Here is a 17790-nt window from a genome sequence, read left to right on the forward strand (position 1 = left end):
CTGGAGACGGATAGAGGAGCGGTGTCTGGCTTCCTAAGACCATCGGTAATATGTGTTTTCTGATGGTCTTAGGTGACCCCTGTGAAAGGGTCGTTCGACCCCCAAAGGGGTCACGACCCACAGGTTGAGAACCGCTGTTCAAGACTCAGATGGGCCAGGAAGGGGGGAAAAAAAGGCCTGGTGATCTGCTTCTTAAACTGAGCAAAAGAAAACCCCGTTGATCACAGCAGTCGGGTCACCATGAATCAGGGGCTGGCCCAACAGCAGATGACAACCACTGCCACATCCCATAGGAGCTCTGGTGGCACAGTACGTTAAGCATTGGGCTGGTAACCACAAGGCCGGCAGTTCAAGCCCACCAGCCGCTCTGTAGGAGAAAATGAGGCTGGCTGCTCTGGTAAAGACTTGCAGCATCAGAAACCCTACATAATAACAATATGAGTCAGAATCAGCGGCATGACAGTGGATGTGTGTGTTTGCTTATTTTAACAATAAGTATTTCCTTAATAAACCCCGATGAGAATGAATGCTCAACTTGGTTCTTATGAGCATCAAACTTTGAAGATGAAAGAGACATTTTAATGTATTTAATCTGGCCTGGCCTGAACTTGTGCTTGGCTATTAGCATAAAAGTTGACAGAGTTTAAACCCACCCAGTGGTGCGTGGGAAGAAGATCTGAATATCTGCTCCCAAAAAGATCACAGCCAACAAAGCCCTGTGGTACAGCACAACGCAGCACAGCACCCAAAGCCTCGATCTAACAATCACACAAGCCAGAATCTAATCAAAGGCAAAAGGTTTGGTGGTGGTGGTTTTTAAATCTAAGGATCCCTGGTGGCACAGTGGGTTACATGTGGGGCTGCTAACCACAGGCTGATGGTTCAAACCCACCAGCCGCTCAAGAAAGAGGTGGCTGTCCGCTCCATATGATTTACAATCCCCAGGTCATTATCAGTCAGAATGAATGCAATGGCAGTGTGGGTTTTTGATCGCATCACAGGGGCTCCTGAAGGCAGGGAATGCACGTCCACTTTGTTTCTGTAGCATCTCTTGCATCTAGCATGAACCCCAGAAACACAATCCACACTCATGTAAGTCCATGAATCATCAATAACCTACCTTTACCCATCCCACCCAAATCTTGTCTTTTAGAAAACAGATATCCTTTCAACTGGTATTTTACCAGAATGATGCTTTTAAAACTTGACTACCTTCTTTGTCTGCTCTGGAAATACTGGCTTGACACCATTTCTCCTAAAATAAGTACCACGGGCCAGTGCTATTCAAGGGAGTCTGCAAGCAGCTGGGCTACTATGCCAGTGAATATTCATTCACAGGAATTGGGAGGAAAGGCTTTAAAACTGTGATAGAGCAACTTGGCAGTGTCCAGTGTTTACCAGTGTGACTATTGTAACAAAGAATCTGGGCCTGTACTTTGTATCTTTTTCCTTCCATTCCTTTTTCTTTGCTTATATCTGAAAAAAAAGGTATCAATCTGTAAACAGACTAGAATAAAATAGTGTGTCAGAGTTGCAAATTTACTTTCCTGTGGACTCAAGAGGCACCATAGAGGAAAGGCCTGGTGATCTACTTCTGAAAAACAAAACCCCAGGGAGCACAGTTCTACACGGACACGCACGGGGCGTGGGGCTGTCAGGAGTCAGAGTGAACTCAATGGCAACTGGTGCTGGTCACCATGAAAAGTCTGAGCAATTCACCACTGCTTCACCACAACGAATGCACAGGACATCCTCTCACACTAGTGAGTGAATGAATACGGGCAGTCGACTGTGATAGCCCAGATCTCTGAGACCACGAGGAAGTTTTTGCTTTTCCCTGTGATATTAATTCTGCCGTTCTCGTATCCTATGACTGACCTCAAACTTGAAAGAACCTGGGAGGTTGGGAGGGAATGATGAACTGTTTGAGAAAGGGTGACCATTCAGATCCAGACACCAATGGCCATTTTTAATTAGAGAAAATTACCTCAAACATGAAGAGCCTCACAGCTCTGTTACTGGGCCCACTGCCCTTTCCTCGGGGCGGATCACATCCTAGCTCATGGAGGTGAAACACAGAGATGTCCAAGGTGCTTGCATGCCAAAGGCAGGAATATCGTGGCTCTAATGAGCTAGACATCATAGACTTTTGTGTCTGAGGCAGCTACTGACTAATACCGTTACACACTTCATTGTAAGGAACTGCGTTCCACTTTACCTGCCCCTGCAGCTCTGCCCACTCCTCGCCTCTCACGTATATATCACACACAAGGTGATTTTGACAGCCGGGCACATGCCCAGGACACGTGTTTCTTTAAGCTAGTCTTCCTTAGAAGTCAACTGAGCTTTTCCCTATTTGCCAATCATTTCCTCTGGAATTCCGTCAATTAGCATCATCCTTGCTTCTTCAACGGGCATTTCTCATGGGCTCTTTATCCACTCACTGATGAGCAGGCCACACAACAGCCACTGTACCAACACCCACAGACAAGAGACAATCCCCTAGTGCCTCGGGGTGTCTCACCACAAAGTTGATTAGAACATCGGCCAATGGAAATGCTAAGAACTCCAATGATCCAGGGACTGTGTGCCCACCTCATGACCGCTAACAACAAAATAAGAGGGCAGTGTTGGGTACATTGGATGCAGCGTATCAGGTTGATCCCCAACTGATGACTAGAGAAGGCAAACAAGGATTTGAAACATTTATGGGAAGCCAGACTTTGATCAAATCCTGCTGATTTCAGAAAGTCACTAAGCCTTTCTTCCTCATCCATCATAGGCTGGAAGCACTATGGGTCATAGCAATAGGTAAACTTCATTGACAGGAGATTTGCCACGGTGCAGCATGAGGTGCCATTAGCTAGGAATCAAAGTAACCCTCAATGAACCATCTTGCCCTCTAGAATGTAGCCTTCAAACCACACGCATTTCCATCAAAAAAGACCACTGGGTCAAAAGACAACACATTTCAAAGAGAGATCTCAAGCGTCCATGGCTCTATATGACCCATGACATAGTACAGGTGAAAACTTCACCAGCTATCCTCTAACCAAATGGCAAAGGAGCGCAGCAGCTTCCTCAGTGAGCCAAGCAAGGATGGCCAACCCCCTCCAGTTTTCTCTTCCCTCCTGTCCGTATCGGCTAAGACAGTGCTCTCCAAAAATAACTAAGCACACGAGATTACCAATACGGAGAAGACAGAGGCATGACACCTACAAGCTACCTATGTATAGAAAGTGTGAACCCTCCCCAGAAAGACTGGAAATCTCCTTGGAAACACCCGAGCCTGAACTCCCTTTGGAATCCTAATCTGCTAATAACTATGACTGAGCAACCGCCTTTAAAACCAAACCAAGGAGGTACTTACGGTTTCCCCCCAGGGATTCCTGCCAAGTTTGGAGGGATGGTTGGTACTCGCATGTGAGGGGGAGGATCAAACCCAACCTGAAAGCAAAATAAGCATCACAGGCTCAGTTTAGGCCCAGGTAGGCATTTTGCTAACATCTAAAGAAACTTTTCATTAGAAATACCTTCTTATTAAAGATTCATTTCCATTTCCCCAAAGTAATATAAACGAGAGCAGTAATAATCTCCAGCAATTCACAAAAGAAAAATTACAATCCAAGATATAATACAGCAACTTCTAAATACCACAACAACATTGCTTTTGGGGAAGTGGGGCGAGAGTGTGATTCATTTGTGCACTGAGAGCCAAGTTCCCATGGTAAACGCTTCCTGTAAACCTAGGGTACTCTGCCTCAACCAAGCATTTACAAAAAGCAATCTGTGGAGTCAGGATGTCATTCATGGCACTATTGATATTTGGTGCTGAATAATTATTTGTGGTGGGGAGCTGGCTGACCTGCACTACGGTGCCTGACAGCATCCCTGGCCTCTGTATGGGTGAGCGAGCAGTCACATCTCTTCCCCAGGTTGGACAGCCAACAGTGTCTCCTGACATTGTCAGCTGTCCTCTGGGGAGCAAAATGACACCCCACCCACCACACACAAGTCTAAGTCAATGCTTCAGAATTCATATCTGGAGCTCCTACTCTACAGCCCCTGAGTATTGAGAAGTAGTGTGCTGCTAACCAAAGACTGGAGGTCAGAGTCTGCCCAGAGTTGCCTTAGCAGCAAAGCTTGGCATCTGATTAAAAACAAAACAAACAACTAGCCTGTCAGAACTGTCACAAAGGCAAATGTTTTTCATAGATAATGCTAGAACCAAGTCCCCCAACGATGCATTACTTTGGACTCTCTTGTCCACCACCAGACAGCCTTCCAGACCAGTGCAAGCGAAAGGAAACAACAACCAACTTGAAGGCCACCTGGGACTATCGAAGGTATTGCTATCGAAAGAGAGGGAGGGGAGGGGAATGCACTCGCTCTATTTCAAACGCCAAATACAAATAACCTTGGCTGTGGGTTGCAATCCATTCCTTGCCCCCCAGGCGGTCAACATTTTACACGTGTGGTCAATTTTACACTTCAGATCTGGGCCTGGCTCTTCTTGGTCAGAAACAAGGGCATTTACACCAAGAATGGCAAAGCAAGACGCCAAAGAAGAAACTGCCCCATGGTGGCCCAGCTCCTTCCTGGTCCTACCTGCTGTCCGGAGATCACTTCTTACGCATCGAGCCAGAATACTAGGCTTAAAAGAATAACACTGGCATGGAAAGAGAAAGCTACAGCTTCTCAAATATATTTCCACCTAAAGCTTAAAGGAAGGGTGAAGGGGGAGGGAAAAGCTGGAGAAAAAAAAAATGAAAAGGCTCCTGCAAGCTCCTTCAGTCATTTCATCACCTTCAATCAGAATCTACTTTGGTGGGAGGAAAGCAGATGTCCTCCAACCACAGAGGCAGCTTCTAAAACACTGCCTGCTTCATCCACGAAAACAGTGAAACAAGAAGCATTGGGCCCTAACTGAATGAACCGGCATGTTGATGAAGGCTGACAAGAGGAAGGCGATGGTGGGCATCGGAACACTGGGTGTCTTTGTTTATGAGGTGCGCGGCACTCCCTGCTCCTGCCTACGGAGTGCAGCGTGGAGGCCTCCACTCTCTGGCTCTCCCTGAGAGCCTGATGGTGCTCCATGAAGCATGCGGCTTTTCTAAGTGAACCAGAGATGCAGCAGCCTACCATCGGGGAGCGCCCATAGGCCACCACGGCCGCCGCCGCCGCAGCAGCACTCATCTGGGGAGACATGTTGTGTAAGCTCGCATAGGCAGCGCCTGGGCTGGTCAGCTCGCCATTCATGCCCGCGTGGGGGACCATTCCAAACGGAGCAGGGTACGGGCCGGGCACGGCCAGGGGCGTCCTCAAGCCAGCCGCTGAAAGGAAACACAGAGTGAAACACGACTCAGCAGACGCAAGCGAATTCAAATCCGCGCAGTAGGTCCATGGGCCACTTCTTGATGCTTTCCATTAGGGGGAGGCAGATGGAGGACAGAGCTTTTGAGAGGGGAAAAAAATCACCTTCGATTTACTCATAGGGGCAGTTCATTCCCAGAGCTGAATTCGTCTCAGGGAATGCAAAGCCCCCAAGGCAAACTCTACCCCACATTGTCCTCATTGGTAGCCATGGCCGAGCTGGGTTGGCACCAGGGGGAATTAAGTGGTATTATTAGACCCAATCTACCGAGGGCAAGCCAAGGCACAGACATCAAGGGTTTACCTGACTTAATCTCAAAAGAAGACTTTCTTGATAAAATCCAAGATTTCTCCTTCAGTCCGAACTTGCCATTCCCTGGTACCAATTCCAAATGAAAACCCAATCCTAGATTTATGTAAACCAAAGCAAGGGTTTTAGAAGGAATATTCTAGGGTCTGTTTTCCTTTAAACCTAGGGTAGAGTTACTTTTCTACTTTTCTCAGGCAAAAAATGAAGTAAAATGTTATGAGGTTCTTCATGGGCTGGAGTCTCAGGGAAAAACTTGCAGTTTCCAGACAGGAGACACCCCAGCTTCCCCAAGAATGTCCTGGCAGCAAACCAGCCAACAAAAGCAAGCAAGACACAAACTGGGGCAGCAAACCCACCGTGTCCGTCAATATTAGCTAACTCAGACACACAATGGCCATTGGGTAAGGAGCTTATATTCAGAATAATTATCAGAAACTTTATTGAAGACCCTAGCATTTGGATTATTTGGAAATAAAAGAAAAGCTGAAAGTCAACAGCCAGGGATATAGCACGGAGTACAGCTGCTAAAGCCCAAGGACAAACATCTGTTTCTTATCATGGCTTTTCAGAGCCAGGGAGGAGGGTGGCAATAAGTGCATTTAATATTCATGGAAAGTGATGTCTCAAGATTAGCGGAAGATGGCTAGAGCTGGGAACAGGGAGAAGCAAAACAAAGAGAAGCAGGAGGCGGCGCTCTACCGGCTTGGTTAACGAGGGGGTCCATGGCTGGAGGCTTGCCGAGGCCTGGACGGAGTCCTGGAGTGGCGCTGGTGCCCGGCGTTGGCATATCACTGCGTGGAGTTGGTGTGCTGGATTTCAGAACAGGCGTGCTGGCTTTTTCATGCTGGTATCATTAAACAAATTAAATGAGTATTATTTTTAATCCAAGCCATATTACACAATTTATCACAACAGCAGCTGGGACACTGGGCACCTCCGAGCGACTCCCTCGGCCAATTTTCATAAATCCACACAATGTTGACAGCATGAACTTGTGAGCGAGAAATGTTGACCTTTCCTCTTCCTGCCAGAATCCAAACTCGAGTGAGAAGGACAGAGAGGATCATACCCCTTCCTCTGTGGGTTTTGGTTTGAAAGTTGTTTTCCGTCAGGCTAGTGGGTGTTGGGGCTAGGCCAAGTTAGATGAATGACCAACCAGAGCCAAGTTCCCAGTCACACAGAAACAAACGTCCAGCTGCCAACAATGTCACAGAGAAGACCCCCCTTTTCTGCCTTGCATTTGAATAGCAGCTGGGTTGAAACAAATGGCGAGGGGTTAAGAGGGGCCATCGGTTTTATAAAGTTCAATCTAACATCTTAGAGGCAAAAGCCCCCAACCACCTCTTGTTTGAGAGAAGCCTAAAGAGAATGAGTTTTGGGATTTAGGATCCTGGCCAACTAGCCTACAGGACCAAGGTGACACGCACCCCTGTGGACAGACTTAGTATCAGCCAGTGGCCTTTCAGGAGTTGACACTATAATGGTTACAAGTGGTTTCTCGCAGGATTGTGGCCCCTCAAAGCGACATGTGGAAGACCTAGACCCGGACAACACCTGTGGATGTGATCTGGTTTAGAAACAGGATCTTTGCAGATATTAACCGTCAATAAGGCCTGAGGTCACACTGGGGTAGGGTGGACCCTAATCCAGTAAGACCACTGTCCTTATAAAAACAAAAGAGACACAAACACACATGGAAGATGGCCAGGTGAAGAAGCAGAGATTGAAGTGATGCACCTACAAACCCAGGCTTGCCAGGTATCACCAGAAACTAGAAGAAAACATCTAGCATCCAGACTGTGGGAAAAATAAATCCCTGGGATTTTTTTTCTTAGCAACTCAGTTTGGGTTGCTTTTTTTAGAACAACCCTAGGAGACTAATATATAGTGTGTCTCCCTTTGCTTCTCACCCTTCCACGTCCTCTAATACAGTCCAACAAGGGCAATGGTGCAGGGCAGAGCCAGGCAAGGGGCATACCAGGCTTCTCAGTTCATGGACCAGATGGGCCATGCAGCCTTGGCACATCACTTCCACAAATGGCCCGGGGGACTATGAGTTAAATGAGATGACACACTCCACATTGTTTGTTGGATACATAACTGAGCACACGGATGGGCTCTGATGCATGCCCCTCCTCCACCAATTCCAGGCTTAACCCAGTGACTCATGTCCATCACTATGCTGACTAGCTCCCTAATCACAACATGCCAGCATGGAGGGTCAACTTACAACAAACAGCAACAACAAAAATAGACAGCTGAAGATAATGAGAACTTCTCAGAACCTAAGCGGGTGAGAACATTTTCCAACTGGGGCTTTATGGCAGGATCATGTTCCCTAAGTATTACAGGTCGAATCACTGTTCCCCCAAAATATGTGTTGGCAACCCTGTGGGCAAAATGTAATAAAGTGTAATGCAAGGCAATCACTTCCCATGATGCAATCTAATGTTGTGGTAATGAGGCCCTCCTGGCAGCCTCAGCACCTCAAGTTAGAAAAAAATGCAGATTAGACACAAAGACATGTGCATACTGGGGAAGGCAGGTATCCCCACGTGAGGGCTGTCCAAGGATACTGACAAGACACCCTGATTCAGATGTTTGGCTACCAGAAGAAATAGCTGTCTGAAAAGAATATTGTCCTTTAAAACCATTCATGCATAGCATTGTTGCTACAGCAGCACTAGGAAAGGAAGGCACCAAGTAATTAAGGGAGAGACATGAAATCTATTCTCCCTCTTTAATTATGGCATCAGGAGACCTGGTAGGGCAAGTTAAGCATTCAGATAAAAACTGAAAGGACAGCAGTTCAAATTCACCCCTCACCTAGCAGGAGAAAGACCTGGTGGTCCACTCTCATAAATTTCAAAAAAACAAACCCAACTTACTGACATCAGGTTGATTTCAACTCAAGCGACATTACATGAATTTCTGAGACTGTACATTTTTAATGGAGCATCCAGCCTCATCTTTCTCCCGAAGCACGGCTGGTGGATTTGAACCAACAACCGTATGATTAGGAGCCAGATGCCTAACCCTTGGTGCCACCAGAGCTCCTTTGTGAAGGTTATAAACCCTATGGTACAGCTCTTCTGTCACATAGAGGAACTTTGCATTAAAGTCAACTTGACAGCACCTCAGAACAATAATAGCACAAAACATACTGAGAAGTGAAACCTCTATAAAGGCAAACAGCAGAAGAATGAGCTTCACGCCAACACTTAAAAACACAACCCTCAATCAGTTATTAAAAAAAAACAAAAAACTTCAGCATCCCCAAAGGAAAATTCACTAAAACTAGGAAAGGGACAGTTCTCATTACATACCAAGCTCATTTCTTTGGATTTCAAAGAAGTGGAACTTCCCGAGGAAGCTGTGGATGCTGGGCTGCTGGATGCATCTTTCTTTAGCAGGCGGTTTTTGTCGATTCCGTTTTCACGGGGCGAATGGGCTGGGCTCGCTCGTGGAGAAGAGGGGTCCTCAATAAACACAACCAAGGTTGTTCACGAGTCAGCTTACAAAGAACAGACCTTTCCTGTTACACTCTCTCCGAGCACACTAATTCTCTATGTGAAAGGTGAACACTGAAGGTGTGTGTGCCAACACAAAAGGATACCGAGGTTGGTAAAATTAACAGGATGGTATTTGCAAGCCTGTCTGTAACAGGCAGCATCGAGCAAAACTAAGTACAATGGACTAAAAGCCCCCCTAGAGCCCCCTCATATTAAGTGCTATTTCTCAATTTAGGAATCCAAAATATTGGGTGAAGGGTTTTTTAAAAGGAACTAAGAGTTCGTGTCTATCAGGCAATATTGGTCCATGCATGAGTAACCACTAAGTTTAGTGTACAAGGATCTTTGCAGAAAACTATCATCATGTCACTACTCCGTTCACTCATTTTATTCATTACTGGTTGGCTTTATAAAAATGCTATTATAGTAAAACGTATGACATAAAGTTTGCCACTTTACGTGTACATTTGAGTGGCATGAATTATTTCACCGTCATCACAATTATTCATGAAATTTGCAACCATCCCAAACAGAAACCCAATACCCATTATGCAGAAACTCCTTACTGCCCTGCCCCTGCCCACAGTAACAACTAACTCTCTTTCTGTCTCTACATATGTTCCTGTTGTAGGTATGTCATAATAGCAAACTGTAGATTTATCCTTTAGAATCTGGCTACTTTCACTAGAAAGCTTTCTAAGGGCCACCCATCATTGCTGGATTTGTCACACATCACTATACAAGTCACTATATAGATGGAGTCTGATTGAAAAAAAAAAAAAAAAAAGAATGGTTACCTCATTAGATACATCCACAACTAAGTTGTCATCACTTTTGTCACCATCACTATCCTGAGAGGGAAAAGGAAGAAGAAAAAAAGCCTCTTACTAACGGGTCTGAGGAGGCCCTGTTAAATTCCTTTTTATAGTTCTTAGTAGAAGGCTAGCTAAAAAGTGTGCCCACAGGCTTCCCTCCAGATTGCCAGCCCTGGAAACTAATACCTCCCTTACCATCTTCACATGTGACCTGGGACTATGCAAAACCCTAGCAGAAATTCTGTTGTACTAACACACCAAGTACCACATACTCACAACTGGAGACTGCGAGTTGTAAACACTTGGCACACGGTGCGGGCTCAATAAATGCTTGAAAGTTCAAAACTCTCCTGTATTCTGAGCTATGCATCTTTACGTTGGAGATCTTTTTCCATTTGATGTCAAATGAGTGGCACACTTTCCGATCATTCTCTTATGTATATTGCCTACAATCCGATCCTCAGACCATGCACGGAGACAAAGTCGAACCATGCTAGCCAAGTAAAGTTCCTAGGCACTTCCAGAGGGAAGGGAAAAAAACTACAAACAAACCCAGCTGCTGGCTTCAATAAAGATTCAAGATCATGTTAAGAGCAGACCTATTTAGCAACTGACTTGGAATATTTTTGGAGAGAGAAGGTTGGTAGGTGGGAAATATTTGGAGCACACTGGCATCTTGCAATAGGACCTTTATTGTCTATGCCTAGAGCCATGTAATTCAATAAGAGGAAACTCCAAGTTTGGAAAAACGTTTTAATGATTTGATCATTCCCTCAAAGTAGGATAAATAAGCCTTCTGTGCTTTAGTGCAAAACAGTACAATGAATATATGGGATATAAAGGAGGGGGGTGGGGCTGCAATGTGTCCAAATCCTCAAAAACCATTTACCACCAAAACCATTCTTTTACCAATGTCAGAAAAGAAGGCATGATGATGCCATGGGTTAAGCTGGGCTGCTAACCGAAAGTTCAGCCATCCGAACTCACCAGGCACTCGGTGAGAGACAGATGAAACTCTTTGCTTCCATAAAGACACATTCTCAGAAACTCAAAGGGGCAAGTCTACTCGGTCCTCTAGGGTTGCTATGAGTTGGCAATTGATTTGATGGCAGTGGGCTCTTTTAGGTGAGTGGTGTCACTGACAATTCTGAATACACAAGTAAAGTTAGAGAAATATTAGTAACAGTGCCCACATAAACCTTCTGTGGGCCCTCAGGTACTGGCTAAGCAGTGTACCTTCAACTCTAATGTCTGCAATGTTTTTGTTCTAACACCATCTAAGGCATTATGTGTAGGAGGCACTATCTTCAATAAGCTGCCACCAAGTATGTCTAAGTCACTGTTAAAGAGGCCATGTCATAATTCAAGTGGCCTGATTCAGTAACAATATTACAGCCAGTGAGGAAACTCAGATAGTTCAAAATAAAAGCCAATTAAAAGAAATAATTTCTTTTAGTAAAAGAAAAGAAGCAGTGCAGAGAAAAATGTGAATTCTCCTCATTAAGCCCACAAAAGCATAGCTGTGTCCAGCTGTTAATAATCCTAGCAGGGATGGTCCAGGGGGGAGACTAGAGGTGGGGAGTGGTAAAGTACCAAGTGGAAAGGAAAAAAAATAATTAGGGAAAAAATTATGAAATGCCTAAAGTAGGAACTAAATGGAACTGGCAGAAAGCAGCAAGCAATCACTTTATTACCATGGAACTCTGAAAGGAGACTTGGAGGCACTGCTCGTTTAAATCCTAAGACCCATTTGCAAATATAAAACTGCACAGTGCAGTACATCCTTGACATCGAAGATCGAGGGCTTTGTCTACGATTCTCCAGTAAGCAGAGTACACTGCCAATATCCACCCATCCAACCAGATGCTGAGTACGAGTGTGTTAACAGATTCTAGCCAAACCAAACCGAACTCACTGCCATCAAGTGGGTCCCAATTCACAGCTACCATGTATGCCAGGGGGAAACTCTCCCTTTAGATTTCCAAGGCTATAAATCTTCACATGAGCAGAAAGTCTCATCTTTCTACGAAAGAATATTTGGTTGGTTCAATTTGAGGTTAGCCAATAACCTAAGGGCTCCTGATTCTGTATCGCTCATTACTAAACACCATGTTCAATAGACACACTTCCTGAAGAAGAAGCCAGAATTGTATACCAACAGATTTGCAAGCTGTAGGCCTTTTGGCTTGTTAATAATTTTCATTTGCAAATGAAAGAGTCTTTAAGTGCTACAAAGAGTTAACATGCTCAGCTACTAAGCAAAACATTTAGTGGTTTAAATTCACCCAGAAGTGCCTCAGAAGAAAGGCCTTTTGAAAAGTCAGCATTGAAATCCCTACAGAGCAGTTTTACTCGGGGTCAACAGGAGTCAGAACCGGCCCACAACTGGCTGCCCCACAGCAACTTAAGTGAGCAGCAGATCAATGGAAAACAAGATGTGCTAAAAGAAACTCAAGCGAGGGTGAAGAGAACCAACAACCTCATTTCTTAGGACGTTATTAGCCTACAGGGAGGTTGACAGTGTGGAAGGCTTTGAAGACCTCTAGGAACATGTCCCTTCCTAGCACCTCAGGAATGTTAGCGCAGTGATAGGGAGCATGATTTCTGGAACTAGGTTCCCTCCAGGCTCTGCTACTAACTGCGGCCATACCCCTGTGGACATATCCCTGACAAGCTCAGTGATTCTGTTTCTTTATTTATAAAATACAGACAATGGTATGTACGAGTGCAACACAACGGAGATGAAGGTCTGACCAGAGAGTGGTTTGAAGAGTCAGATGAAAAGCACGGGGATCTTGGCACAGAGTTAATGCCCCCAATATGCTGCCTATAGTTAGCTACAGGCTTCAGACAAAGGCAAAAATGTAGTTGTAAACTATCTCATGCCTGCACATCAGCCAGGCTAAGGTAGACACTTCCTCCAATTGGTTCAATTCTGTACTTTGCTTTTATCCTGTTTTGACCATTCTTTTCTCTTGCAATGGATACTTGGAGACAATGAAACTAGAAAGTCATGTGTCAGCTGCAATGCTTATGGCCCCAAGACCAGAAGTCTGGAATGTGGCTTTCGCTACATCTCTTTCAGAGCCCTCATTCCCTCAACCAGCTTACGTGATCTCATCTGCAAGGTTTTATTACGTGCAACCAGTGCAGCCAGTATTTCTCCAATTCTTTGATGGATTTCTATCTCTCGACAGATCACGCTGGCAGATGATCTCCACAGATCAACCCCACCTTAAGCCCTTGAATATATTATCAGATTAGAGTGCCAAAAGGCATCTCCTGACAGTGAAACTTCTGATTATTTTAGCAGAAGCTGTGAGGTCTGCAGACCCAGAACAAAATGAAGATGCAGGGGCCCTTATCCAACAACTGGATTCAGAGTACAGCCTTAAGCCAAAGCTGAGACAGAGAGAGGCCTTTTAAGAGCAGGGCCCAGTGGGCCCGCACATGTCACATGACAAGAAAGTTGGCCCTGTGTTTTAGTCAAACCTCTGAATAAAAGTAAAAGGCAGCACTGAGCCTGACAAAGCATCACTGATGGCCTTAGAGGGAAATCACATCCTCCAATACAAGGATATTGCCTCTTCATTATATTACTTTTTGAGGACCAGAACCGTCACTAAGACGCAAGTTTTCCGTACTCACTTGGAGGGTGATCAAGTAAACAAACAAATATTATTCCCAGTGCTTTCTTACGTAGTGGCTGGAGTCCTTGTCGTCCACCTTTCTTTTCTTGATGTCGTTGGCAAATTCAGGCCCATTTCTGCGTTTATCTGTGCCTCTTAAACTGTCTGGTACCAAGAGGGAATTACTCTGCAAGACAAAAAAGAACTAAATTTTAATCAAAGCTTTCTTCCCCGGTCTCTTTGTCCACATGAAACCCAACCTGGATGTAATAGCCGTTTTAGAAATGTGATACCGACACCGCCTTTCATTACATTTAATTCTTCTCATCTAAAGCCTCTGATGGTAAACATTTATACAGATTTAGGCCTTTAAAAGGGGAACTTTCCAAAGCCCAGTGGAACCTTCAGGCCCTATTCGTGCAGAACCTCCTCCTGCTCTATTTACTGTTAGAAGAATGGAAGCTTGCTGTTTATATGAGGCTGTGTTTTTATTCTCCCCCACGGTGACTTCCTGGTCAGGAATATGAATGGCCTATGAGCAAAACTTGAGATTACTCTATTAGACATATTCTATAAACTGTAAGGGCCACCGTGAGCCACTCTGAAAGAGACACAAAGGGAGCTGGGGTGGGATTAACGACACAGCTTCCTAAAAGGCAAATCACATTTTCCACCACCACAATGAAGGGACTCTTTTGAATCCCTTTAATTTATTGTTGAAAATAAGATTTGGCGCGCTTCCCCAAAAGCACTGAAATTTAAGACCCAAAGCAGGAACTTTGGACAGGGATCTCCTAATAGCGAGGAGGCCTGCTCCGGCACACAAAAGCAAGAGCACGGACTAATCTTTTCCTCAAACCACACAGGATACTTTAATTCGCATATACTGAGCACAAACTGTTGACCCAAAAGAAAACAGGCATTTTAGCTATTTGGGGGTCACATGACATGATTTGACATCCTTTCAATTCCCATCTCCCCTTAGGCTACAGCATCAGAACCCCTTACAATGAGTTCTTTTAAGCGCTGGATTAGCATATGCAAGGGGGCAATTTGTTCAGTGATGTGTTACTGCTTTGAATAAAGCTGAAGGGGCTGTGCAAAAACCCGGCTGCTCACAAAAGCCCCCAGATCACCCAGGATTTCTGAAAGATGTTTGAGAACACAAAGGGGTGGGGGACGCGGGACATGCACAGTGCCAATAGACATATAGGGTGTCTTTCTCTGCCACAGTGCAAAACATGGGGGGTGGCGAGGGGCAGATCTGTGACTTAGGCCACAATGAAAGCAACTGCCCCTGGTTATGCAATTAGCTTTTAGGGTCCACTTTATAAGTCACTAGTTTCCATTCCAAACCAGTCACAAGCTAGTTGGCTCTAAAAGTCCCCTGGAAAAATGGTGGCCATCACCATGGGTCCACTCTGGGCTCAACCACCCATCTCAATGCCACTAGTTGGATTCCAACTCACAGCAACCCTGTAGGACGGGGCAGACCTGTCTCACGGGGCTTCTGGGGCTGCACATCTTTACAGAAGCAGACTGCCATAGCCTTGCTCCCTCCGCACAGCAGGTGGGTTTGGACTCAAACAGCCAACCTTTCTGGTTGGCAGGCATCCCCTTTTTAACGACTGTGCCACCCATACCCAACCAACCAATAAACCAAACCCACAGTCACCAGATGGATTCTGATTCACTGCGACTCAATAGAGCAGAGTGGAACTGCCCCTCCGGTTTGAGGTTGTAAATCTCTACAGCCCCATCCTCCCTCAGAATGGCTATTGGTGTCGAACTGCCAATCTTGCAGTTAGCACCTCAGCATGTAACTCCTTAGGCCACCAGGGATCCTTGGCTCAACTACAGGAAAGAAGCAATCAGGGCTGGAACCAGAATGGAAACTGAAGCCTCCCTTTGGCCATTTCAGAGGCTGACCTCTAAAGCAAGCGCTTTTATTCATGATCATTTGAGCAAAACAAATGCCCGGAGGCTTGCATAAAAGAAGATGGGAGGACCCATTGCGATTCAATATAAAAAGACCCCAAGAAAGGCTTTACTATCCAGTGTGGGGACTGAAAGGTGAGCATGGTGGATCATTGAACTAATTGCCCTGATAAACATCTGCTAAAAACTAACCCCTCTCCCACCCACTGCCTGACAGAAGACAGACGTAACAGAAATCTTGCAAGATGTGAACAAGCAACTCTAAGAGAAGCTAAGCGAGGGTGGGCAGCACCCTGCTCATGTATGTAAAATGTGTTCAAGTCCATTTCTTCGGTTCTCAGGAGCCCTGGTGGCACAATGGGGAAGCAACCAGCTGCTCCCTGGCTGTGGTGTAAACCCACCAATAACTCCACCAGAGACAGATTTCAAGCTTGGAAACCCTGTGAGGCAGTTCCACTCTGTCCTATGGAGTCACTATGAGTTAAAATACACATGATGGCCACAGGTTATCTCTGTTCCTAGTACCCGGGTGGCATGTGCAGGATGCTATCTACTTGCCTAAAGACTGCAGGTTCAAACCACCTGTGTTGTTTTCTCTTCTTATTTTCAATCTCTGTTACAGATATTAAGTCTTGAAGTCTTCTTGTGTCAGGGGCAGCGCTGCCCATTACTCAACATCACACTGCCCAAATGCCACGCAGAATGCAGCAGAGTTGTGTCCTACTGGCAATTCTGAAGCTCTCCTTTGTGGTCCTCAGGATGTGAACCAGCTCAGTGCTTCCAAAGAACCCAGCCATTCAAGGACAGCTTACCTTAATGCCTTACGTTTGATGAAGTGGCGTGGTATAACACATGTGAAAACAAAGCGCAATTCTGCCAGAAACACCATTTCCAAGGATGCACATCTTTATGACTGCCAAGCTATGAGGACTAGGCTTTAATATGAGGGTAACAAAAAAATATTTGCTACAAAAATTATAAACTTTATTAAACAAAAATATCAAAATGAGCAGCTATTGTTTCTTGGCACCTAGGGCTAAACTCTTCTTAAAGCAGTGTTTCCATCTCCCTAACCTTTCCAAGAATTCTACACTATTCCATTTATATCACATTGAAATGGCAGCTTGGACATCCTCAAAGGATTCAAATCTTGTCCCTGTGGATTGTTTTTGAATCATTCTTGCAAAAAAGCAGCAGCAGCAGCGGCCTGAAGGAACAAGATCAGGACGATAGGGTGGTAAGGTTTCCCAATGGAACTCTCATAGGGCAGCCCTGCTACTGTCAAAGGAGGAACAGTGTTGGGATGAAGTAAAAATGCCTCATTGCAACTTTCATGGCCATTTTCTCACAACTGCCATTTTCTATTTTCTTGAAACTTCTTCAGAATAAACCTCTGTGACTGTCCTATGGTCTCTGAGAAAATCCATCACAATTGCTCATTTGTTGTTGTTGTTGTTGATGTTAGGTGCCGTCGAATCACTTCCAACTTGTAGTGCTACCCAATGTACAAAAGAACAAAACACTGTCTGGTCCTGCACAAACCCCATAACTGTTTTTATCTTTGAGCCCATTGTTCCGGCTACTGTGTCAATCCATCTTGTCTTGGGCTTTCCTCCTTTTTTTGCTTGCATTTCTGCTTTGCCAAATGCGATATCCTTCTCCAAGGGCTGGTCTTTCTTGATAACACGTCCAAAGTACATGAAATGAAGTCTTGCCATCCTTGTCTCTAAGGCGCATTCTGGTTATACTTCTACCAAGATCAATTTGTTTGTTCTTTTGGCAGTCCATGGTACTTTCAATATTCTTCACCAACACCATAGTTCAAATGCGTCCATTTTTGTTCAATCTTCCTTATTCAATGTCCAAATTTAATATGCATATGAGGCAGTTGAAAATACCCTATCTTGGGTCAAGCACACCCATTTGGAATCCCCACAAATAACAGTCACCATAAGCAACTGGGAGAAAGACGAGGTTTTCTTCTCCCATAAGGAGTTGCCATCTCGGAAACCCAGGAAGGCAGTTCTACCTTGTCCTATAGTGGCGGTTCTCAACCTGTGGGTTGTGACCTCTTTGGGGGTTGAATGACCCTTTCTCAGGGGTCACCCTATTCAGAACAGTAGCAAATTACAGTTATGAAGTAGCAACTAAAATAATTTTATGGGTGGGGGGGTCACCACAACATGAGAAACTGTATTAAAGGATTATGGTAT

The 17790-nt window shown here is 45.1% G+C and overlaps 1 protein-coding gene across 1 annotated transcript in view; it reads right to left on the bottom strand.

Moving 5' to 3' along the window:
- The window catches only part of TLE1 (TLE family member 1, transcriptional corepressor), a 118548-nt gene that overhangs the window by 30192 nt on the left and 70566 nt on the right, over window positions 1-17790 (bottom strand). The window contains exons 9-14 of the mRNA XM_004713910.4: window positions 13710-13826; window positions 9993-10046; window positions 9010-9162; window positions 6383-6527; window positions 5143-5333; window positions 3371-3447 (exon numbers count right to left, since the gene is read on the bottom strand). Of these exons, the coding sequence (XP_004713967.2) occupies window positions 3371-3447; window positions 5143-5333; window positions 6383-6527; window positions 9010-9162; window positions 9993-10046; window positions 13710-13826 (737 nt within the window). The remainder of the gene's footprint in view (window positions 1-3370; window positions 3448-5142; window positions 5334-6382; window positions 6528-9009; window positions 9163-9992; window positions 10047-13709; window positions 13827-17790) is intronic.

This window comes from Echinops telfairi, unplaced genomic scaffold, assembly GCF_000313985.2.
Source record: "Echinops telfairi isolate 266 unplaced genomic scaffold, ASM31398v2 ScPeMD7_1;HRSCAF=3_1, whole genome shotgun sequence".
Classification (NCBI taxonomy): Eukaryota; Metazoa; Chordata; class Mammalia; order Afrosoricida; family Tenrecidae; genus Echinops; species Echinops telfairi.